Here is a 26,464-nt window from a genome sequence, read left to right on the forward strand (position 1 = left end):
ATTATCGTCTTTATACATATTTCTCAACGTTAGAAGTAACAAATCACGTATATTTTATCTCCGTATATTATCTATTAATTAAAGTTTCGAAAATATAATTACCACATATTTTTTACTGTTATCAGAAAAAGTACATCCCTTTCAAGCTTTTTTAAAAATTTGCCATATACACATTCCTATTTTAATGTCTTCCACTTTCCTCTTCTCGAAGTTCAAATAAAATTCTTGCGCAGCGTGCGTGATCTCACGACTTCCGCGAGCACGATGCACTAGAGCTTCGCTGTTAGTTACGTGCACATTGTATATTTTTGATGTGCAACTTTGGTCTATATTACTCTGTGTGTGTGTGTGTGTTGGGCCTCATGCGTCATCTTTTACGCGGATATAAAACGAATAATTAATAAAGCAGACCGTAAAGTTCACGCTGCGTCGTGCGAAAGACACCAGATCAAAATTATCGAATACGGAGATAATAAATGCACGAGTCAGCTCCAGCCATCCTGAGTTTAGAGCATAAAGGCATAGGCTATGTTATTTTTCTAGCATTGAATCTAACAGTAGACATACTTTTACGGAGCTCCGTCGCTTCCGTGATCATCTTATGCCAAGAACATATCACCGATACTGACAGTAACGGGTGACCAACGGAGAACAAATTGTCATGTGGTTAGTTGTCTTGCATAACTGTGGTGTCCACAACCACAACATTCTTCCAACGGATTATCATTATCGGCCTTCGTGATACTCAATGAATATCCAATGACTCGGTGTTACGTGGTAACCTGGTGTGACGGTATATACCTACGCGAGCGATCTATTAATCTATACGTGATCGTCTTGCTTCGTTCCGTCGATTGTCGTGACTTTTCATCCGTGATCGGAATCAAAGAAATTACCGTTCGATTAATCCTCCGCCGATCACGGATGAAACGATCACGATTATTGAAAATGAAAGTCGCGCAACGATAAATCGCTAATACGGAGTTGAAGATAACAGATCTTTACGGACTTACTTATGCACGAAGATGAATAAAAGCGTTGCATTATACACATTCTTGAATCATATATCTATAAATGTTTTGGAGCGATTTTTCTAAAAATTGTTTTTTCATCACGACGAGAAAAGTCAAAGTTCGTTTGATTTCGACGAACGTCGATGAAAGACTGGAATACGCATGCGAATGCTCTTCGAGAAACCGATAAAACAACCAACGTAGGTATTTAATAAGCGGCTTGTGACGAAAAGACGTGGGCGAAAGTTTTAGCGATTGTCCTCTGTTCTCTTTGTAGTCATAGATTGTTTACCAATCTGTCCGATGTCCCAAATTAATCCGTCGTGATTCGCGCGAAAAGGAAAGTGTTCAATTGAAAACCATCTTGTAGTATTTACATTCTACGAACATTCGACGAATGCACGAAACAACTCTACGCGTACAAAATTTACATAACAATTTACATACTGTTCAGTTTCGTAATCGAAGAATTACAACAAGTGACACTATCCGTTTTTCCAGAGCCATCTTTTAAACTCAAAACGGTATTTGAGAAATATTCCATAGGATAATATGACACTCACAGCGATAAAACCGAGACACGCGTTAGCGTGCAAATCGTGCGAATTGTTTCTACGGCTTGTTTGGAAGGGGTTGATATCGTGCTCGTGCAAGCAAATATTTGCGTACCTTTGCGTACCACGAGTCTTCTCATAACACGTATAATCTTACGCATGTATTATGGAAAATGGGAGCATAGAAATTATGTTCTAATTCAAGCGCAAAATAAAATATTTTTCGCTCATCTTCCGATAAAATTCCTTAACGTATGCCTGTGTAATAAATTCAAAAGATATTAATTAGACTTTATAAATTTTTTTGGCAAACCAAACGGATGCAACAACAAATAATGTGGTTTTTACAACACGCTATAGACCATGTCTGAAAGGAATATCAGAAACGTTAAGACACCGAGGAATGCGACCTTGGAGGTCGTTCGAGCCAACTGTATTTGGACAAGTCTTATCAACAGATGAATCCACCTAACGAGCTCGTAAACGTACCAAACGAGCATCTTAACTTTCTAGTAGAAACGACTTGCTGAAACTTGCTTTTCGACTTTATCTGACGTTGCCGTTTTACGTAAAACTGACATAAGAGTGTACTACCATAAATTCGCATGCCAATAACATCCCAATTTTACTCAAACTATGTTATTTAATAAAAAAAATTGCGAGATATAGTAGAAATATTTTCAGTTATTCCTTTTCCGATTGTATCATCAATGACGCATCGCTAAAAGAAGCTAGCTGTCCACTGTGAGTATTACTTTGAAATTCCTATTAATCTACGGTAAATGTAATCTTTTACCTAACCACACAGAGTACAACAGAAACAACAAGAGTTCACCAACGTAATAACTGCCGTAATATATTATCACCAAACTTTAGCGGCTGCATTTCCGCGAATTGTTACGTGGTTCACCAATGAAACTATATACACTTGCTCTCGCGGTGGTCATCCCTGCAACATGTGAGATCATCTCTCAGTTTAGGTCATTGCACTTTCTCTTCTAAGATGTCCTGGAACTGTTCTATGTATCTAAATAAACGCATTGTCATATATCCGCACTCCCACCTTTATATGACACAGCTTTGGAATTCCTTTAAAACACGACTGGGAAATTCGGAATGCACCGATGACTCACACCTTCGGATTTTCACTTGGAAAACCTGTCGACTGCTGTCCTGTCGCATGAATAATTCAGAGTCCGACGTTCCTTATGACTGAGTTCCTTGGGATACCTCAATTCCTCAGTCGTACGAATTTCGTGTAATAGAACGATGAATGGTAACTGTCCAGATCTTTATTGAACATACCCAATAATATCATTCCTTGAACAATTAATAAATTGACATATTTGCTTAGTAATCGGGGTGGTTTATTACGCACCTAATGGTGTCGAAAGAACGCGAATTGTTCTTCAATGAGATAGAAAGCAAAAAATTAGAATTTATTCTTGCTATAGTAATTTCTCCTCGTTACTTTCTAATCATATTGTCCGTTACTCGCATTTTAAATGAAATGTACTGCAAATTAAAGTTTATATTATACTCGTTTTCACTCTACTAAATATACATGAACGTAAAGCACATATATTTACGAGAAATACAGCTACGTTAAGTTAAATCATTATTTACGCTTTATGTATGCAATATATTAATTAATAATGTATGTTAAATTGGACTCGACATTTTTATTTGGGGTGCGATTCTTTTCAATGTTAATATATAAATATATTTGTATGTGTTGAAATTTAATTTAATAGAAATACGTTAACGTAGACACGTTGTTGGTTAGAAAAATATCGAACAACTTGATGCGTCATCTCTCTTGCGTTTTCCCGAACATGAGAAAATATTTGAAAGCGTGCGTTGACGTTACAATAAGAATCTCAAGCTGAACGCGTTTAATATTCTCTTTGAGGATGAAAAACGGAGATAGCTGCGTGATTTTAGCACGAGGTGCAAATTTATTGTCGCATGGAAACAAGATATGATAAAAGCGAGTAGGTCTCTCTCTGTTTGCACGTCGACGAGCGCTCTGCAAATTGACGTTGCCAACCAAGCCGATGATAGGAATTAAATGTGCAGGGAGCAAAGTTAGCACGTATCTACGTGTTTTGTCTTTGGCGATTTCATTTTATTTCTCGTGTTCTTAAACGCGTCGTAACCGTCGTAATCGTAAAATGAAAATCTAAGGAAAGTATTTTAGAACGAAAAGGTATCTCAAGATTGTAAAAATTCAAGAAAAATACGTTGTATAAACATCTTTTTTTGAATTATTCAACCGTGTATGCATTACTCTTTCTATAATCTTCTAAAAATAATGTTACGATTACATTAGAAAGAAACTACATTTATGGCTACATTTACGACTACATTTACTTGTGTTAAATAATTATAAAATAACAGCTAGTGGAATCTATTTAAAGTTTGAAATACTTCATAAATGTTTCCTTTTTTATTGTTGTAATCAAGCTTAAGTACCTAACGATATACATACGTAATAGGGTTATATAAATCCTTTGGAAGAATGTATATTTAACTCTGATAATTCCATAATACGAACATATACACGATAATAAAAGGTAAAAATTTTGACGATAAAGATCGATGATTATTTTTGGTTTATATCAGCGCCGTAAATACACTATCACGATTTTTATCCATTCATAAATTTTTCATTTAAAAATTTCTGACAATATCTATTGCTAGTACAATCTGATCAATCGCTTAAATTCAATTAGAATGTGCGAATAGCGATACGTTTCGAAGAGCACAGCTAGATTTTTAAATACTATCCCGAAGCTTATGAAATTTATCTATGAACACTCACAACGAAGACTGCTATAAGACGAACAATAGTAGTGCTCCAATTATTGTATGCTCTCTAATATTAAATATTTGCTTCATTAAGTCTGATACTTTCATTGTGAGCTTTATGAGTCGCTAGAAATAATACTCGATATGAGACGTATGTGTATAGCATTGCTTTGACCATTCTTTCGTTCCTATTAAATAACCTGAGATAATTTCCTATTGAATATTTTTAGAAATTTAAATCATAATTGCCGGTTATGTAAACATTACTCGGCGAATAATGTCTTTGTTACAACTATATAATAATTCGTTTTATGAAGATTATTTCCTACATAATTATGGTGATTAACATAATTTAAATGAAGGTTATTACAAAGTAATTAATTAGAAAATTCATCGAAACAAATATTTGACAAAGTGTATTGTATTATCAGAAAATTTAAATTGTTTAAAATTATGGCATTTTTGCATCAAAATTCTACGTAATAATGGTTTAATATCATCGATCTATACGAAACGCAATTTTCTTGGAAATAGCGATTAATAACCGACGTTTATCACTGACTCTCTGTTGAAACTAGCACGATTGATTTGAATATTTCTACTTTATCTATCACAGTGCTGCTAAAATTGAAAACCACGCGACTAGAACAATACACCATGTGTGGTGAATCACACAATGCGCTTTCAACTTCGTGTCGTGATAAAGTTGTCGCTTTCAAAACAAGTTCTAGGTTCTTAGTATCTAATATCTTAGTATCTTTTATTCACGAAATATATCGCGATTTATATCTAGCAAACATTTTTTAAATTTCGTTTGACGATTAGGTTTAACTATTTATTTTAAATATCTAATATTAATTTTCTATTAAACTTTCTTGCGAACTCTAGCTTTGTAACTTAAACATGACATAAAACTAACATTGTGATAACAAATTCAATCGAGTTTATGGTTCAATATTCAATATTGTACATGATGATATCAATAAATTTTAACGTTAATTAATCTCATTTAAGCTACTTCGTAAAGCGTAACGACTAATCATCCTTATTATTTCAGTAATAGCCGTTATCATCCTAATTTTCGTCTCTTTGTTATACAAAACCACCTATTTTTGTTCACAATGAGAACAAAGTACATATACACAATGTAGCCTCTTATTCGCGGTAATATCCAAACATGTCGTTTCATTTAAAATCTGTTCGCTCCAAAGCAAAATTTGAAAAAAGAAAAACAAAACTATATGTAAAAACGACCAGAATGATAGATAAATAGAAATCCAAGTTACGGGGTTGTTTGGGATTTTTGCTCGAATAAAATAACACGCATGGAGAATTCGTCACCATCCCAGAGATTTGAATGCACGCGTATCGCCTTCCGTAAATGGCGTCTTGATATTCCTCGAGACGAGATCGAGCAGCGAAACTGGATCTCGTATTGAGACGGTGAGAGTGATAGGTCGTCGTCATCGTCGTCGCGGTATTACAAAAAAAGAGGTAGGAAGAGATCCGGCACTGCGAGTTCTGGAATAAGAAGAAGAAAGTAGTGCCGGGGAATCTCGTCCTTACGATTCAATGCGAATCATGGCCTACCTTAACTTACCCGGAATTCGAGCGGTATCCTGAATTGGATTAATAAAATTGAATCTATGCTTTACGTCTCTTTTTACCATGGAAAAACTGCGCCAAAGATCGTGAACGACAATTAGGCTGGATTATCTCGTCCTGTGCTTAAACAACTAATTTACTGTATGTAATTCTGTAAGGGGAGAGTTGTAAAATTGAAATGAATTTAATGAAAATTCTAATTTTTTAATTTCATAATACCTTTAAACAATGATAGAGTTTCTACAGACTTTTTAGTATTAATAACACTTTTCCCACGTAGGCGATACAATAATAATCTCTAACGAGACATAAGATTGTAATTGAAAATTGTGTATGTAACGCATAAAGCAACGACAACGGATGCAACTTGGAATTCTTCTGCGTGAAGAACGGCTATTTTTGTTGAAAATTCAAGCAGAAAAAGAACGGAACGAAACGAAACAGGCATTTGATGATAAAAACAAACCAGTTTAGGTGAGCATAGTCGATGGATAAAAAGAGCAGAACCTAAGGAAGGACTGTTACCTGGCAGGTATGAGCGTCCTTGAAATAAGTAAAAGTTTCGATAACTACTCATAGAGCCGGAAGCAGAATCATTGATTGATGGAAGTACAGGTAATAAGAATTATCTCTGCGCGAATCAGACACTTTCTAATGTGCTTAAACAGTTTGGAATGTCTAAATTACAATTAAGGAGAAAGAGAAAGAGAAAGAGAAAGAGAAAGAGAAAGAGAAAGAGAATACCGGAAAACTTTCAATACTATTTTAACGCTACGCTACAGGCAACTGATATGCTTCTTGATACTATATATATAATATAGGTGAACGTGAGACCTTTAAAAAGACGCTTCAGATGTTACAATCTGATAAATCGATAAACTTCGATTTTTCGACTTTTGTATCTTTGACGAGAGGTTTTAAACACTCTACAATAACGTGTTATAATTTTTCCATTGTAAAGCTAAAAAAAGAAAAGCTTTGTAAGATATTCATTTTATGCGTTGATAACGTTAGAATCGTTCAACCCCTCCCGAAGTATAATGCAAACACACAAGATAAAACGTGGTAAAGAGCTACTTGTACAGTGTAATAAGTATATTATGGCCGATTTATGCTAATCGAAGCCAAATTATTCTATGTCCAGGTGACATGACGGACAATGAAAGTGTTATCGTTTACCAGAGACTCTGGAATGAATAATTCAAAGTTGTGTAACATTCTGGAAGTAGGAAGTCGAATAGCCTTGAGAGAACGTTTGGAGGTCTTCTGGGAATGCAGTCAGGTAGGGACCACGTGTCACAGGACCCTTTAGTGAATTGCTGCCCTTACTTTTCGAAAACCACAGTCCGCCAGTGAACGATTGAGATCTTAGGAAAAATCGTTTTACGTGACTAGAAATACATTTTAAAAGAAAATGATTAGAATAGCATAATTGATGTATTGAAGAATGAATTCAGAAACCAGCGTTAATCTTTGTAAATGTAATTAATCTGAATATTTAAAAAAGCCGAATCGTTATATCACGTTTTATTGTGGTTAAAATACGTATCCGTAAATCTTTGAGCGAATAAACAAAAATCTTGATTCTCTGGAACGCATAATTAGCTTTGAACCACCCAAGTTATCTTCCACAAAGGAAATAAAAGCACATATTACGCATTCTCAACAGGACAAGAAACTTCAATCCCAAGGGATCCTTACTCAGCGCACAAAGTAATTAGCATCAAAGATCGCAGCCGCGTTTCAACCACTTAATTTTCGTTTCCATCATAAAGCAACGTGGTACGCCGTTGGATACCCCGTTGAATCGAGGTATAAAAGACTGCAACAGAGAACAATCTTACAATTCGATGCATCGCATCGCGAGGAGCGCCGGTGTATTACAGGGAACCTGTTACACACACCGCGGCTAGTTCTTTTTCATGTCGTTTCATAAAAGGCGAATAATGCCGGTAAAAGCGACCTTGAGCATAAAGACCTCGCGAGCGTATCATTTAGTGCATTATGGTCGTTCAGGCATGAAAGGTACTCGTTACGATTTATATTCTCTCTCTTTACCCATATGGATTTCATACGCGATGCGTTTGCCCAGACTATCGAGATTTTGCATGACCTTCCATATCAAAGAACAAAGGTGACCAAGCAAGCGTATTAGTTACATTCTTTTTCGAGTCGAGAAGAAGACATCACTTGAATTTGACGTTGATTTTGTGGTTCACATTGATTCCATCTTATAATAAAATAATTGACAACATGCAAAGATGATATTGCATATAAAAATGTTAAGTTTAATCGAAACGGAATGAAAATGAAAGAAAAAGTGGTGGGAACGAATAATCTGATATAAAATAAAAACGTATCTGAGTAGATTAAAGGAATCGTCGCGACTAGCGATCGATCGAAGATTGAATTGTAATGCCTGCGGCAACTTTCTGCGTGGATATTGATCTTTGAAGGTCGGGAAGATCGACAACGAATATTGATAGGTAAAACATGGCAAAATGAACATTGAGTTGGCATAGAGAAAGTTCTATTTTGAGCAGTTTTGCGCGAAAGAAAAGTAAATATTAGGTAAGTAAAGAACTAGGTGATGTTTATGAAGTCTGGAAATTGATTATTTAATTTAGATTGCCTAGCTGTTCGTAACACGTGTGTGGAACTTGTCTTATTACGTAGTGTTGATTAAAGGTTATTCAAGCTGTCTTGTTCAAGCTGTGACCTGCTTGTCAATTAAAATGTGGAGTGTGAAATTCCCTATCGACACTTTGTCATTCGGCAAAATCGTTTTTTGTTTATAAAAAATTGAAAGAATTCGCTATAAAGGGTCGCAAAATTAACTTTAAACAAACATATCGAATGAATCTAACGTGTCCTTTTTGTAAAATTAAAATGATACGTAGTGTATCCGTCGTTATGGCGTTAATTCAAATTTGTTATCGAATGCGTAATCCTATACACAGAAATGAAAGATCTTGAATGCATAGAAATAAAAGATCTTAACAAAAATCATTTCCTAAAACATGATCACGACCCAGAAGGAAAACCCTGCATAGCTAGTCACGATCATTAGGAGCAGGTATAGCTTCGACGCTGATACGAAGCTATGAAATATACGTATTCGTTTCTTGGTGTACCGGAAGTGTGTCGTGAACGAATCCCCATTAGACCTATTTTCTCCGGCATACAGTGGCTCGTAAATTCCCCGAAAATCAGTGCGATGACTCAGTATGAGTCAGTTAATCCATTTATATCCGCTTTCAGATACACGATACATCCTACGTTACCGTTTTAAAGTAACGGTCTCGCGGGTAAGATTTTCCTCGGAAATTCACGGCATACCGAAGGTGTACGTTTACGCTTACGTCATAAGTATAGCGGTATAAAAGTGTATGTTGTTTGTTGTCTTCGGCGAATGTTGCGCGATTTCCATGAACGTGTGGTTTTCAATTTCGATCGGCTAGACGTTATACGAGTCCAATGGCGAATAATCGATTTTATGCATAAAATAAAATTTTGTTTTCAAGGTAATATCGAATACAAAATGGAATAATAATAAAACGATCGAACCCATCTAGTTTACATCTCCTTCTAATTTTCCACCTTCAAACGTCGCCAGTTTTCAGCATCGATAACATTATTGTAGGTCTTATTAGGAGTATATTATTTATATTATAGTATTGTGAATAATAAGTACATTTCACAAAACACTCGGATCTCGAACTGAAATAAGGAAACTGTAAATCACTACCGACCGAAAGGATTAGTTTACCAAAGAGAATCTCCATCGAATCATGGTAATAAAGAAACGTGAAATGTTTCTGTATCATGAACAAGTCTTATCCAAGCTTTTGCTTCGTAATATCGAGTCATATCTGTCCAAATGTAACATAAACAAGCTATATGTAATATGTATTAATAACACAACATATCTTCTATTTTGATTTATCAAAATATGATATCAAAAACAACACAGGAAACAGAATATTTTACAAAACATCAAAGGAAATTGCAGAAAAAATATATAATTACCCATATTGTTATATGGGTACCATGTCGACCTTTTATTGTACATGCACGTCATGGGTAACCAGCTCATCCATGTCGTTTGCACATTGCAATTATTGGCTTTGCGTAGAATTCATGCAACTATTATCGGCATTATCACAGTATAGTAAAACGGTGGCTCATTAAATCGCGTACGAATTTTTCCTCATATCTATAGATCACGCGAATCGACCACATTGTTGGTCCTTCTGCATAAATATGTATACGTACGTGCATATTCGACTCGAGGAACGAGGGTGTGCGTCTCATATTCAAACCTGTTTGGTAAACAGCTGAAACCGCACGCTAACGGTTATTGACAGATTTTACCACAGCCAGAAGATCTCGTGTGCGGAGAGAAAAAACGCGGGTGCGTCAGATTGACCCAAGCTTGCTACAAACCGAAAATTATGAAAGAAGTTATGAAAGAATAAGATTTTCCAGCTGACTGGATACTGGCTCGTCTCTCAACTCTTTTGACAATTTGAAACCTCTAATATTATAGAATGAAAAAAAATCTTTTTCTCAAAGATTTTACAAAAGATACGGAAAGAAAGAAAGAGCAAATAATGTAATCGAGTAAGTACAACACAGTAACACAAAATGTAAGTTGTCAATTATTGTTGACCAATCATACGCACCTCGATATCATGACGAGCGCTTTGTGCCTGACCTTATCGATTTTAATTCGCACAACGCGCGCCGAAACCTCCGTCTCGGAATTATTAAAGAATTTAAAAAACTCTGCAGACAAAGTAATCGTTTTTTAGCAGCACAAAAAGAACGAATCTTGAATTGAACGGACTGACCCTTGCACAAAACGCTATTTAAAGAGGCAAACACGTGTTCAGAATGCAGAATCATATTGAATCCTCAGTGACCGTATCAATCATTGGACGTTACTTTCAACTCGGATAAGTTACGATATATGGGACCTATTTGATTAATTGAAACGATAAGTGATTCTAATAACTGATATTAAGTATTTTTATTTTATTTCTCTATGCGAATAAATTTATATTAATAAAGAATCTTATTCAGTGAAAAATGAATATTCCCACTAAAACTGGAATATACTGCACATTTATAAAAGAAAACAATCTTTTAGAACTGTTTAGAAAACACATTTAAGAAATATAAAAGTAAAAATATTGAAACTTACGAAACCTTCGAGATTGCTACTATTTAATGCTATTATTTATAAATGACGGAAGCTGCGAAATTCCACGATTGTCCATTTAAACACGAAAGAAAGAACTGGAGAACTGTGTGGGAATTTTATTAGTTCTTTCAGAGCACGCATAATACATATCTTTCTCAGATCACTTCTACCAAAGAACCGGTTAGAATTTTTGAAATGTCTGCGCGGAAAAATATAATTTCACTTTTTACTAGTACCATCTATTATTGTTTTCCTTTTACTAGACTTTCACTTTTTTATTCTTTTGACCAATATAAATCTGTGGAAGTAGCACTCTTATCTTTAAAAATAGTAGCTAATATCTTATGTTGTTTGAATTTGAAAAAAGAAAGACATACGAATAACGTGACAGAACAATTTTTAAACGAGAAAATGACCTCTGTGAGAGTCTGAAATTTTCCAAAAAATTTCACAGAACATGGTATCTATGTCATTGTTAGTTAATTTTGCAGCTAACCGTTTGTCATGTAAGAGCATTATCCGTGCGTGCTTGAAATGAACAAGTGACATTTGAAAACATACGCTTGCTAAAATCGTTTCAATGAAAACTTTGTTACAAAACCTGAAAAATCTATTACTGAATCTTTATTCACTGTCGCAAATTTCGCATTATTTATAAAAATTTATTTTTAAGATGCTTTCCTAAAGTCTAGGAATTTCTAAGTCTAATTCTGTATTAATTTTTTACATGTTAAAAAACATTCAAATCTGTATCATGTGGTAAATTACATTAAGTAGTTAGATATGATAAATGATTTGTACGGTAAATCATTACATAATGGTGGTAAATACAAAACAGGAATAATACTCCAATATCCTTCCTCGTATTTTGTTTTATCTTGTTTTATACTGTAGATGTATGTGTAATTATGAATTCTGCTCGAAGAAACACAACGAGTTACCAAGAAAAAATATTTCTATGAATATCGGTGTTTATCAACTGCGATAAATTTACATCGACTTATATCGGATCGGACAAAACAATGACGTGTCGCCTGGTTCAACACAAGTGCAAAACGATCAACCATGGTGTTCATCGATAACAATGTTTGGCAATTTGGAAAATTATCCGATGATTGACTCTCGTGGAAGAATTGCGAAACGATCGTGATACATGCGACCGGGTACAACTTGCCACGCGGTAAAGGACAGAGAGAAATCGCATGACGTAATAGGCCCGCATAAAGGCAATAGAAATAAATGACGTTAAATTGCCGAGTGGCTCGTTTTTAGCAGTTCATGTGCTCCTAGACGTGGCCGAACGATATACTTCGCGTCGAATTAAATCTGCGAACCTCGAAACTTCTCGCTGCTGCCGGAGAAGGAGAATGAAAATGAAAATGATCGTTTGATCGCGTGTTATCGGCAGATTGTAAAGATTGGTTGTACGTATTGTCCTTGCGAAGATTAATCGTCGATTAGATACGTGTATTCCAATGCGTGTCGAAGGGGAATTAGTTTTAACGTGGATGTCATGCGAGAAATCAGCTTTGATCTAAGATAGTATTTTACGTCTAATAGATACGATTAGTCTTGTACGATCTGATTGATTTTGAATGGATTAGAATTGTCATTTAAATATTGCACAATTTCTGAATATTACTGGTAGCTGAGGTAATCCAATAGTTAATATCATAGAAGAAATTAATTTTAAAAGGTAAAGGATTTTTCTATATAAAGTATTTGATATTTAATTTTATTCCTTCTGATTTAAAAATATAACCTTATCCTATTTTATATTTAACATAATACAATTTAATGACTTGGGGCATAATGCCTTCTTCGTTTCATATTAGTATCATGAAGTAGGAATTTAATCTCAATAAGATCTTTAATTCTCTCAAAATCACCCATGAAGGCATACTACATATATATATAGATACATACATTATGAACGCACTGATTCGACGATTCGAGTCGTATTTTGATAAAATCTCGGCATTACATTCAATAACATATATATGTAATATAATATAATATATATATAATAATATATAATATGTTTAAAAACAGACTATGTAAACTAGAAATATTGATCGGGATAGTGAGCGTAGTGTAGGGTGTCCAGCGGTAGGTCACCATTTTACGAAAAGTATGATCGAAAAGTGATCGGATCCGCGCATGCATGTTGCTTACTCTGGGCTGCATTGTTCGAAAGAGGGCCGCGCAGCTGCTCGAAAATAGACAAGTCCATTGTGGTGTGCGCGGAACGCGACAATGGACGCTGATGCATGCCTGAAATCGATCGGGAAACTGACTCACGGGCACGGGCACGGGGACGATCCCAAACGCACCATTATTTCCATATCGACAAGGTCATGACCTCCGGCAAGAATCGTGACGCGACTACACGTAGCTCCACTCTTTCTTGTCTATGGCGGACAGGAGCAGGTCGTTGCCACTCGATCGTCACACTACCAGACTCCATGGACGTTATGGCGGAAACGATATCAGTGATGTAATATCTGTGAATCCGTGCCGACCATCTTCTAATCACTTTCTCTATATCAATCAAGTTCATTCAGATTTTGTAATCGCGTTATTTATCATTAATGTTTAATTATTGCTATTAAACACTATACAGATTATTAGTTATTATTAGGTGCTGTAATTTCTTTCTTATTTGTAAATTAAGATTCTGAAAATTCATTGGAATATATCTATTCTTTCATATGTTTATGAGAAGCAAAGTTTGCATGTAATGCTTGAAAAGTGTGTAATAATATGGTGTAGAAATTGTAAGAGTCATTTTATGACTATATTAACAGGAATAATGCTTGGGTAAAATCAATTTGATACTCACAATCAGTATGTTATCGTATCCATGATAATGCATACATTATCAAAGGGTATCATCATACGTAAGTACGAACCGATTTCCGTTGCTATAACAGCGCACGAGTATCGAATCTCGAACGAGAAAATATGGTACTGTGATGATCGTGAAATAAATATTATCTCTTAACCAATTACTATAATGGCGACACTTTTTCAATTTAGCTAATTTTTTATAACCGTAATAGTATAGTAATTTATAATTACAACTAAGATTATAAAATGTCATTTACTGGTTAAATGGCTTCCTTAGTTATCAACGCATAATATAGAACGTATATATTGCATACTTAAATTCACACGATTCATGTTGGAGCACTAATTCAGTGCCTCCTTTTACGTAAAGCGAAACGATTCCTTAATTAAATAATATGATTTAAAGCTTATAAAGTTTCACGCTATAGAAAATAAAGAAAAACTAGCAAAATAGATAGTATATTGTTGGAGGCAATAACATTGTTCCGGTTGCGCAAACTAATCGAAGCCAATCTATTGTATTTAAATTCGGTAACTGAGGGAAAGTACGTGAAGAAAGAGATCGTATGAATTCAAATGACGTTTCATACTTGTCAAATTGAAGTCACGCGTTGTTAAAACCATACGATGTATGGGTCTGTTTATAATTTTATGCGCTCGCAAATCTAACAATAAGCATTTTTCTTACATATCATTGATGTTTGAAAATTATCACTTTGTAATATTTTCCGTATACCTAAACACTTTCTTCCAACTATATCTACCTTTATTTATGGTCGTAAAAAGTTACGATCTCTCATAGCTATGAATGTTTTCTCTGTTAACCAAATCACGTGTTTCGTTTAAGCTTAATCCTATTATACATATACATCTTTTATGGAATAAGAACCATATGATTTGATTACAGATAAAACATGCACAATGAGCAGAGGAGATATTGGTGAAGACTCACCGGTGCGATCGAGTTGATCCGAAGCGACGATCGAAAATCCAGTCGGTTAATCGAGGGCCGGCGTCCCGCCGTGCCGATGCACTGAGAAGTTTCAAACACTTTCTGATTGGTACACCAGCGTAAATTCACACGAGTTACGTGATCGAGTCAATCTCATAATCGCAACACAGTCCTCAGCTACGAACATACACTGAATTCGTTTTTAAATTGAAACGACACGACGGCGCGCCGAACACGACACTTAAATGCCAAACTATCGTAGCAACGGGTGCTTCGTTACTGCGTGACGGTGTTCCAAGGTTCATTGTGTGCTCGCCTTTCTGCTTGGTGATTGGCGGAGGGGATGATGGAGGACAGATGGTAGTCACGGAGGTTACCGGCAAACGTCAAGCAGTACCGAGTCTGATTCATCCTTGCCTCGTAAGATGGTGCATCTGTTTAATCGGAAAATGTCGAAAAATTACTACATACTATTTAACTGTTGCCTTTTTTAAGTATTATTTTACTAGTTCTGAATTAAGGACATTTCAGAAATTTCCGGTATTTTGTATTTATATCAATTTATTTACGATATATCCGATCCTTTGAAAAAGAAGTACATTTTGAATTATTTACATGTATCAAGTTGAGATTGCAATCAAACTATAATTTAATTCAATTTAAGAAAGAATCCTATACTTCTTATGTTTTTAACTCCATTCCTTGAAAGTTTTGGTATTTGCTAAGCTTTCTGGTGTGATAGGCCATAATGATGGTGGCAACATGGAATAATTCTGTAATTCCAACGGTCTAGGCCAAACAGGATAAATAAAATCATCTGCATCGCTTGTACTTGTAGGATTCTCAAAATATTCTTTGATTATATCATCAGTATTTGGCCAACCATTTTCAAGCGTCACATTCAGTTTTGATTGATATTTCATGGCAACTATAAATAATAAATAATGGTTATATAGTATGCGGTATAGTATTCTTTTTACATTTACTTTGAATTATTATGATCATTACCCAGTCGTTGAAGTTCCCATATCATAGGAGGAGTATAGTGGGAATATCTGCAACCAAGGCCAAATGCGCAATCACCACCACTTAAATACCATTTGCATGGTATCTTTGCGCTTTCTTCTTTTAATATAGCTTCTGGATTTATAGAGAAAAATAAATAAAATTATTTTTATAATCGTAACGAATGTGTAACAATTTTGAGGTTATGATTAGCAAGTTATACTTAATTTCATATGTTTTAAATATTTTATCGATAAAGTATTACTAGATATTTATCTTTGAACATATTATAATGATCTGCGCGATTTTTTGTATGTTGTAAACTCGAAAGATGTTTTTTTCTGGCTTCTGGGTCATCCTTAAAGGATCTGTCACAATACTCGCAATAATATCTTTTACCCATTGGTGGTTAAACTTTACTGAAACTAAATAAGAAATATTTTATTTATTATAGTATAAAACTTTAAGTATTACATTGTATAATATTAATAATATCAACAGAATAATTTGTACTTACCACTACGAGCTGCTACGAACTAAGTATTACGGGAACGAAGTAAACAAACTTTATAGCAACTACAGTGCCATCTGACATTCGCTATGAAAGTATATAATTCAAGGACTATGTACCATGACAATCAACTTGGCTCAATTTTAGTTTTTATTTAAGAAAAGATTTATTTTGTATTCCCGATCGTGCACATTTTCCATGTATAAATTATCAGTATATGAATAATCAACTGAGAACAGAAAAGAGTTACTAAACTATCCAAAACGATTAATTTATTTAAAGGTGTATTTCTATTAATTCTTCAGATTGAAATTGTTTGTACACTTAATGGGTATTTATTTTAAACAAACAGATTACATGTATGGTACTGCTCGTTTAAACATTACAATTGTTTGTTACATCCTTACAATACAATTTCTCGCAACATCTTGTGCGTTACTAATCTATATCTGTGTGGTAACGTCATATACCGAAGAAAATGCCTATAATTTATTACAATAACCTTCTCCGTTAATTCTTGACCTCATAATCGCGTACCATACGCAGTGAGAAATACCCTTGCAACTACAGAAGCTTCAAAATATTAAAAAATTTTTAATTATTCTTCGATAATATGAATTTTCTTACACCAGAATTTTGCTTAGAGCAAATAAAGTTATCCATCATTTGTCCGTGTATTTGCTTCCAAGAGAAATTCTATCCTGGAAATATATAATTTTCATATTTGAATACGCAACGTTGTAGAATGCCCAATTTCAACTTTGCACTATTCATTCTCGGTTTAAAAAAGTACTTATAATATATTTATTTCTTTAGTTGAAATATCAAAAAATGAATTTCTCTGTAAACGAATGATAATTCTTTGTGAAAATATAAAGCCGATCCCCACTAGACGGCAATAATAAAAATGCAATTGCCGTATCATGTCATTGACGGACATCATAAATATTTATATATTCGACAATATTAATATTATTATACACATATAACATATAATATAAACACAATATATTAATAGTATTAATATATGTATATGTATAGAATGTCAGTGTGGATTATAATAATATTCGTACAGGAGCTTCTTAGTTGGTGTAGCATACAAATATTATTATAACAGGAATATAATATTATAAATAGGTTTAATATATTAGATCGTTCTCTATATAGATTTCTAGCGTCGTTACCGAGACTCGATAGGACACAGTGTGAATCGGCTTTCAAATTTTATATGTCAAATTTCCTGTTTGGTTATTCGCGAACAAAACTAAATTAAGCAAGTATATGGATCATGATTTGAATGTTCGATTGGTTAATCATCGACCATATACTGACTTTCATAGACATTTTCAACGATAATAATATTTTCACCAGCTTTCTAAAAGCGATCAGTTGTATCCTATGAGGTAACGTGAAAATGCAAGAGAATTGGAATCGATAAAGCATGAACGATATTTGAAAACGTGATTTCAAATTTGCAATCCTTTTTTGTCAATTATTAGGTTAACAGATAAATGAAAATAATATAATTATGAAGTAGAAGTTATAAGAAATTGATAAATATTTTTCACATATACAATGACAAGTGTAAGAGTTCTTTGATATCTACGAAGAGAAATTTTAGAGATTCATTCCTTCAACATAAAAGATTACTAATAATACAATAACTGTATATATATGATAACGGTATAGTATTCACATTTTGTTCATAGTGTGCATTTCAGTATGAGAATACTGTATAGAATCGAGCTCTTTGCGGAATTCTACGTTTCTTAAACCGTACTTAATTTTTTTATTTCGGCGTAGCGTCTAAAATTTGCTTACTACTATATATAACAATTTCTCAATAACTTTTTACGATTATCAGAGACAAGTGCAAAAATTTGTGTAACATGTGTTTCCAAGTATTAATAATATTAATCGTGCATGTACACGTACATAATTGAGTTATTTTCCGAAAATACAATCGTGTTTTGCGCAATATCCGTTAGAAACGTTGTGATACATGACAACGCGTGACAAGAATCGGTGACGCATATCGAAAATATTTACAGGAGAAATAAACGACAACCAAAGTCAACAGTTAGGTCGTTAATGAAACTGATAAAACGATAACAGTTCCTACTGAACATTTAATGTTATCATGGTCAACTCAGTGCGTCATAAATTATGCAATAATTCCAGGAACATGAGTATATGCATAATGAAGCCGCTCGATAGTTGTACGAAAGGTTTTTCTTTATTTCACCCGTGGTTAATAACGTGAAACAAAGAGAGCATAGTTGGTAGGATTTAATAATTACAATAATAGTTGAAATAATATAAAATATTTGAATTATCCTTAGATAAAGCATAAAAAAGTTAAAGAAAAATGCTTGAATTTTTAAAAGAATATTTTGTAAAATTTTTATCACAATAAACGTTGTACTTCATACTAATAATAATAATAGTATTTCAACGCTGCACGCTTATTTTTTAGGCAACATATATAATTATACATATATATAATTCAGACAAAAGATGTTCTGTTCAAAAAGTCCTTGATCTGACCAATTACCCAGTACAAATCAAAGATAACATCAAATGTAAGTAAACGCACAGCGTGCTTGATATAATACTTTTATTTGTATTTAAAGAGAATTTGTAAAACATTAAGTATTTCGTTACATTATGACCAGCTATACCGGCAAATTGTTTAATCATCTTGAACGGTGCGTCATCATTTTCTCATTTTTAAAAGCAAAAAAGATTCTTTGTCGAACAAATCACCATGTATTTCTTAATATCGATTTTTATGTCTCTCATTAATAACCGAATAGGTCGAAAATCGACAATCATCGGGAATTTGAAGAAAGTTTGCACGTGTGCTCGTAAAGATTGTAAAAAGCTTCGTAATGTTTTTAGGCCTGCTAAAAACAACGTATTACTCTTCCACCGATTGGGGGTTAGGTTGACTCGAATTAAAACAAATCCGAAAAAATTAAAACCACGGACTAGATGAGAATAGAATGATATGAAACGCGCTCCCGTTACATGGCAGTTCGACTGGAGCGTTGTAACCTCTTTGTCGTCGAATTATTGCGTCTAAGGGGTGGCAAAAGCATCTGCGTGTATGTATGTGTACATATATCCATAATTGTGTGTCGTAATATACGATCTAAACACGTAAAAATATTTGCATTTGGTGTTTGAAAAATAACTTGCGGTTAAACATAACGGTATGGAGATCCTTAAAGTTAGAGCAATGTAATTTGGACGACACGTTTATCGATTAAACATGTTGTTTGCTCAGGCATGCGCCTTACTAGGGGATAATTTCCGACCAATAATTCTCTATTGTTTTCATATTCGTAACATCATTATGTACATATATTTCTTTATATCTGGTTGGATTTACATGAAGCGTTACAATATGATCAACGAATTCAATCGACTTGTTATAGCGCGAAATTAAATTTATCGATGTGAACGATATTACGAGTATACACTCGGAAAGAGAAAGAAACGATCGACTTTCGATTGATTATCAAAGATTGCAGCTGCTATTATGTTCGTGCCGTATTTTTTCAAATTAATTCACTTTTGCAAGGAACAACACGACTCCACCCTCTTATGGCGAGCAGACTCGTGATTTCACGTATCGAGTATGTGGTCGGATGACATTTTAATTATTCGGTGTTTGTAATCTTTCACTGTTTTCATTTGCGAATCTTCATGGTGTACAGTGTATAACATAAAAGAGGAACGTCCGATACGAATGGCCGAGTAGTTGAGTCTCGACGGTGGTTCTCGTACGGTAAAATTATACAAGGGAGGAAGAGAATGCGGCGGTAGCGTGTGCATCGCGCCCCGTGCAATCTATTGTCGAAATTTTGAATCAGCCATCCATACGTACATATATTGGCGCTCGCTATCGCAAATAATCCTTTCCAAGCTTTTTCGACTGCCAATAAATTTCGCATTGACAACGGACTGGCAAATTTATCGAGCGTTCACCGTGTTCATCTTGAACGCACTAGTTTCACGTGTCGGTTGATTAAACGAAAACTTCCGCACTGAAATATTGAATACGCGGCCGAGCGATTAAATCGATCCACGTAATTGGATCTGCTCGAAGAAACGCACTCACCCGCTGTGCTCCTTTATTCGCGCTTCGAATTTATGAAAAGGCTGCTGGCTTCGCTCGGCTATCCAGCCAATTAATTTCCCACTGCGTTTCTTTAGTTTTGTCTAGCTCCTTTTCGTTCATTCTTTTGGCCAACCAGTGGGTGAAGCTCAAACAGTCTTCTTCTACTAAAATAAGTGTATTTCATTCATGCTTGACCGCGATTCGATTCAACGTGTTATTATAATGCTATGCTCGGTATTATAAGTAGCGTGGTCTTTTTATCGACTTGTCCGTTTTCTTCAATTTGTTCCTTCAACTATTAAGATTCGTATCTCGACGAAATATGAATAACAAGGATGTTGATAGTATGTAATACATACATGTATTTTAAAATATTAAGCAATAAGCATACTAGCCTGAAATAGGCGGGTGTGCTTAATGCGAATTTAACGGATCTTCAATATAGAAATTGAAAATCATGTATAACCAGAATAAATAATATCCATATATTTGGAATACCATATTTCCAAAAGGGCGAAAAATACGTAAGTACGAATTCGGATGGAAAATTGTTTGACGGGGATTATCCGTGTTTGAAGATTTATGCGAACTTACAAGCTCAGTTTTAAACAAATCACAGCGGAACGTACAATTTAGATAATAATCGTGCCGCAGAATGAAGCGGATTCGACTCAGCGACAAACGAAAAAGCAAAGACGAAGCCCGATTTACTGCTTATGTTTTGATTGTTCGACTTATTTTTCTTTTATGTTTGTATTTTTTGTCTCTTTTTTCCGTCTTCGTTCTTAGTTTTATTTCGGGCATACTATCGGCGATCTGATTTTTAAAAATCAACACTCCAATCTCATCCTTAATTTTTAGGCGCATCGTGCACAGGATTCGATAACACTTCTTGGCGGACCTTGTGACCTCGGAAGCTTGCTTGGATCTTCGTCGCTGCCTTGTGTAGATCAGGATCCGTGAGATCGATACCCTCAAGCTCGTTCACGGCGTCCTTCGCCTGAAACAATAGATTGCAACGTTGACGTATAGATTTGCTATTGTAAATAAAAACATGTTTGTTGAGATTACGCGTTGTGTTGTTAATGTTCGTTAACGACTATATGTCAAAAGTTCGATTGTATGAACACGTGTTTGCGTTATAGCTTACTAGATTGTTTTCTAAATACTAACTACTACTAAATTCGTTTGAAAAGACTATACCGAATGAAATCGTGACATTTGTTTTGTGCTAGGCGAAGCTGTACCTTTAAGATGATCGAGGACTTAAAAAAATTTCAGACAGTAAAGTTAAAAAAAGTAGAAGATATACGAAATACTTATTTTGTTTAAAACAAGAAGATTCAACCTCGGTATGTAAATTTGTAATTGCAAATAAGCGTAGAACGTATGTTCGTAATATAATACAATGTTGCTGTTCACTAACAATCGCGAGCCAATTCATTTCAGCATGTTTATGGTGTGTTTCATTAGAGGGAAAGAGAGAATACACATCACGTTTCTTTCGACTTTAACTTGTTTGTAAAATTACCTTGTACCAAATAAGAATAATACCTTGAGTTCATCTTTTTATTAATTTACTTAAAAGTAAACTGTTAAATGTATAAAGCAATATGAATTTCGGTGAAATTCGATGTCGGAAATATTATTTGTCGTATTACCAAATTTTTGCGTTTCTTTCATCGTGGTATAAAATATTACTCAAATCATATACAGTTATAGTTAGCAAATACGTTTCATGGCGTACCGAGCATCTCTTTTATCACCACACAACAAACACACAAAACTTTTTATCACAAAGTTTACTCTTTAAAATTCACCTTTTAAACAAAATTGCTAAACAAGTAGGTCTTCGAAGAGGAAAATTTTTAAGTATTTCATTTTTAATATAAGGAAAGATAAAATTTAAGTCTCTTTTAAGTTAGAAATTGCAATTTACGTAATCTTAACAAAAGCAATTTTAATATATTTAGTTGATGAATACAGTCTATCCGCGATCTACGATCTAGTTTTATTACAAATTATTAAACATGGCAATAAAGATCAATTTTATTTCTATTATATAACTATCGACTTAAATGTTCTATTTTTCTGTATCGTGTTTCTAGTTTTCGCTTCAATTTTTCCTTTCCATTATTATTGCGAATACCAATTTTTCAAATTCTTCCCATTTACGATATTTTCTCAACGAAACTTCGATTATTCAAGATACTCAAAGTAATCCTTCCCGCGCTAGAATCATCCATCCACGACTTGATCGTGCTACGCAAACAAAATCACCATGATAAATTCTAGTCAGTAAAACGAGACGTTCGCATAATTTCGTGCATTTTCTCTTCATCACGGCTTGTTCTTCGCAACTGTATGCTCAATTATCGTCGCACTGACTAAATTTAGGCTTAATTATAACGAACCCAAGTGGGTCTGACGTCACAGCGCGAGACCTGGATAACAAGGCTCGAGCGGGTCTCGAAACAGCCAGGCAGAGGGTAAAAAGAAGCCACATCACATGCAAAGGAGGTTTATAAACATGTAGATTGTAATTACGCGCGAACGTATTTGCATTCGACTTCTTATTAAGCCATCCTTCTCTATCATTTCTCTCTTTCTCTCGTTCGTGTTCATAGACTTACTAGCTACGTTCGTGTGAAAAGGCTTTTCGTATCGTCTGTACTTTCCGCTATAACCAATGATTTTGCTTGCGCAGAGAAAGAAAACTTTCGTATTCGAGCATTATTCGTCGACTGGTAGGATCGTAAGATAATTTGACAGGTTGGTGTTGAATGATATAAAGAGGGCAAGGGTTAGGGTGTCAGTTAAAATTGTCATTGATAATGGATTTAATTACGAATAATGCACCGTGTCTTTGGTTTTTCTTCCTTCACTTCCTCGATTACTTTTGTTCTTAATTCGTTTCCGACTTCTACAAAGTAATTTTCACGGTTTGCTGCGAAATTGCAAATATCACAAGACTTGAAATTCATCAGAAGGGATAAAGCATAAATTTTTGGGATGGTTATAAATGAAAGGTTATGAGGAGAAAAGATTTATGGCAGCCCATTTTGCGATTGAAAATATGATCGCTAGGTATATAGTATATATGTCAGAGAAGCGGCGGTAAATAGAGTTGTGGGCACTTGCTAGACCTCCCTTGGAGTTGGCCAGGGTCGTGTTATAACGAAGATACGGCCTGATACAACGGGTATGAACACTACCGATTCGACAATCAACAGCGGCGATTAGGCCCTCGCGACACTAGTGATAGTGGTCTTAGATTCGATAACGAATCCACGGTCAACGGGAGGATGGATACGCTTGTTCTAACTCAAACGTGTACTGATCGTAAGGAGCTATTCCCTTCCTCGATGAGGTCTCAGTCAGGAATGCCTCTCCGTCCCAACGACGCCCAAGATCCTCGGATCGACGTCGCTGTCGATTGGTCAATTTGGGACAGAAGCTGCCTGTCCGTTTGCAAAACAACTTAATTGCCGAAAAACCCAGGTTTTATAGCGGATCCTCGGGCTACCGGGACTTGTGCTGTGTACGTGCCTCAACCTCAGGTATTACTTGTCCTAAGGAACCGTTAGCATGTTATACTGTCCGATACCTCTATGAGTAGTTCCTTTAATGAGAGTCATAACACCGCTCCGCACCTTTGTTAGATGGAGCGCCCGTCCCGTTGACCGCGGCTACGTTGGGCGACAGGCTGTCGCCCCGAGCCAAAGCTCACCGTCACTAATCCCGGACGGTTACCATCGGCTTGGATAACTGCGATTGTTTCATTACGGCTATAGTAGACTCTAGATTACAATGTTAGGAGGTTATCCTGAAGTTCCAGAGGGGCCCCGGTGTCCTTTCGTCTCCGACATATATATACATGTCGGAGATGAAAGAACATCGGGACTTTCCTTTTAGAATGTTGGAAAGAACTCCAATACCCTAGTCCAGACTTTTACTATAGCTACACTTAAGTAATAAAAATAAGAAATAGTTTTAATGTTCTAATCCGATTTTATGACGATGGGCTTGAAGTGACGTACCGGGTCACTGAACGTAGCCACGGTCACGGGAGGGACGTGTACGTAACAGAGGTATGGAATAATGATATAGTCCTCCTTAAAAACAAAGATTGACCCGAGAGGTGGGGAGAGGAATATATAAGGGTAGTTCCACTTGGATATTTTTTGAGTTCATGCAGATAAGTTTTACTTGCACGTGGAGTTATACGTGTATCGCATCGCATTCGTCATCCCGTGGACCGTGGATTCGTTATCGAACCTGAATTCGTTGTCATCAACATCTCGTCCATCCGCTATTACTTATAGCCTCTTGTAGTGGCCACATTTGTACCAATAAATATCAGCTATATCCGCGATGGTAAATTTGAGTGAAGGTTCATCGAACGCCCAAAATTCCAACCTTAATCCGACATACATATATGTATAGGCGCGAGTTTATTAAAGATTTGCGCGATAAGATATGAAAAAGGATATAAAAATTTGTTTAATTTCTCTAATTTCCGGCATTATGTGGCATATATGTTTACATTAAATTTAATACCACTTCATGACTTTCTGACTATATAACCCAACTTACACGTTGTAAGCAAAGCAGAAAAGAATGATGATCTCGTTGCATATTCCGAAAGTTGGCTTTAAAGTTTAAAGGGTTTTCGGTGGTTTCGAGCTTTTAGCCAGGAAGGGTCGTAGATCTCGAATACTCGAGAACTTCGTTTAATAGTTAAACGATTCTATGGCTACTCGAGGATATTCGTGTAAGTAAAGTACAACATCCAATTAGTTCTGTTTAATTAATTACGAACGTTCGATCGTCCGAGTTGTCGTGTCAAACCCATCACGAGAAATATTTTTCCTTGTTTCAATCTTTCGATCTGTATCGATTACGGTCAATCGAACGTTGTCTTTATCATCAGGTACAGTTACAAAATCGATATAACCGATTTTGCAAAATAGTTGCTTCGATTAAGCAGATTTCGTTGTCTTCGTACCACTAGTAAAGTTCCTATAGAGTTTAGCGGATGCGTGGCAACTTGTCGAAAAGCAAAAGCAACTTATAGGGAGGAATTTTCTATGAAGTTGAGTCTAATTATTGGACTTGGTGCAGGCACGCACCCGTCAAGAACAATGTCGGTTAGGGCTTAATAATTTTCCATCGGTTCGGGAATCGCCTGCGGCCCAACGTCGAACTTTGTTCTCGGCTGTCTTCCTTTGTACAATCCTTTGAATAGCAATTAGATGAGAGTTGAACTCTTCCAAGCTAATAAGTCGCCCGCTTCTGTAAACTTGCGATCTATAGAAATATGTCTCGGTTAGACTTGCTAAAATCCGGATCCGTCGACTTTCGAGAAAATTACAACGGATTAACTTTCGATGTCCGCTATAAACGAACCTGAGAGATTCATTTTAATCAAGATGATAGCCGAGAAAGGAAACTTTTGTTCTTTGACCGATAAAATTTTACAATTCAAAATTTATGAAGCGATGTGAGAATAAATTTATTAGTATCATTACTGGCAGATTAATACGGACACTGTTTTATCGAGAGTAACATAAAACTTTCACCCATATTCGAGAAAAGAATGTATTTATGAATTGCAACGTTTTTGCATTTTTACCTGAATCCCTTATTATACCTAATGTAAGGACGTTTATCAGAGTACCTCGACACTTGAATATTCCAGTAGGATCATTCAGTTAGTCTATTCATGTTTAAAAATAATCTGTTTTCAGAATTTCCTATTCTTTGCCTTGCATTTTATCAGAATTAATTCTGCTCAGTTTCTATTATCGTTATTAGCGCGGTTTCTTAAT

General features: G+C 35.1%; 3 protein-coding genes across 5 annotated transcripts in view; all 3 read right to left on the minus strand.

Moving 5' to 3' along the window:
• LOC126868682 (pleckstrin homology-like domain family B member 1) overlaps positions 1 to 15,425 on the minus strand; it is a 63,266-nt gene extending 47,841 nt beyond the window's left edge. For 2 of the 3 annotated variants that reach the window (XM_050624428.1, XM_050624430.1), the window contains exon 1: positions 14,992 to 15,425. The gene's annotated coding sequence lies outside the window, so the exon portion shown is untranslated. Of the gene's footprint in view, positions 1 to 13,522; positions 13,537 to 14,991 lie in introns of those variants that run through there. The other variant, XM_050624429.1, reaches the window with a different exon arrangement.
• Positions 15,426 to 15,534: 109 nt separating this feature from the next.
• On the minus strand, positions 15,535 to 16,679 carry LOC126868722 (zinc finger matrin-type protein 5). The gene is made up of 4 exons (XM_050624516.1): positions 16,514 to 16,679; positions 16,271 to 16,421; positions 16,000 to 16,135; positions 15,535 to 15,919 (listed from the first exon to the last, which is right to left on the minus strand). The coding sequence occupies exons 2-4, from the start codon at positions 16,397 to 16,399 to the stop codon at positions 15,681 to 15,683; spliced, it is 504 nt and encodes a 167-aa protein (XP_050480473.1). The 5' UTR covers positions 16,400 to 16,421; positions 16,514 to 16,679; the 3' UTR covers positions 15,535 to 15,680.
• Positions 16,680 to 16,819: 140 nt separating this feature from the next.
• The window catches only part of LOC126868715 (HIRA-interacting protein 3), a 90,280-nt gene continuing 80,635 nt past the window's right edge, over positions 16,820 to 26,464 (minus strand). Inside the window, exon 4 of the mRNA XM_050624507.1 lies at positions 16,820 to 21,633. Within this exon, the coding sequence (XP_050480464.1) occupies positions 21,484 to 21,633 (150 nt within the window). The 3' untranslated portion in view covers positions 16,820 to 21,483. The remainder of the gene's footprint in view (positions 21,634 to 26,464) is intronic.

This window comes from Bombus huntii, chromosome 8 (genome assembly GCF_024542735.1).
Source record: "Bombus huntii isolate Logan2020A chromosome 8, iyBomHunt1.1, whole genome shotgun sequence".
In the NCBI taxonomy this organism is placed as follows: Eukaryota; Metazoa; Arthropoda; class Insecta; order Hymenoptera; family Apidae; genus Bombus; species Bombus huntii.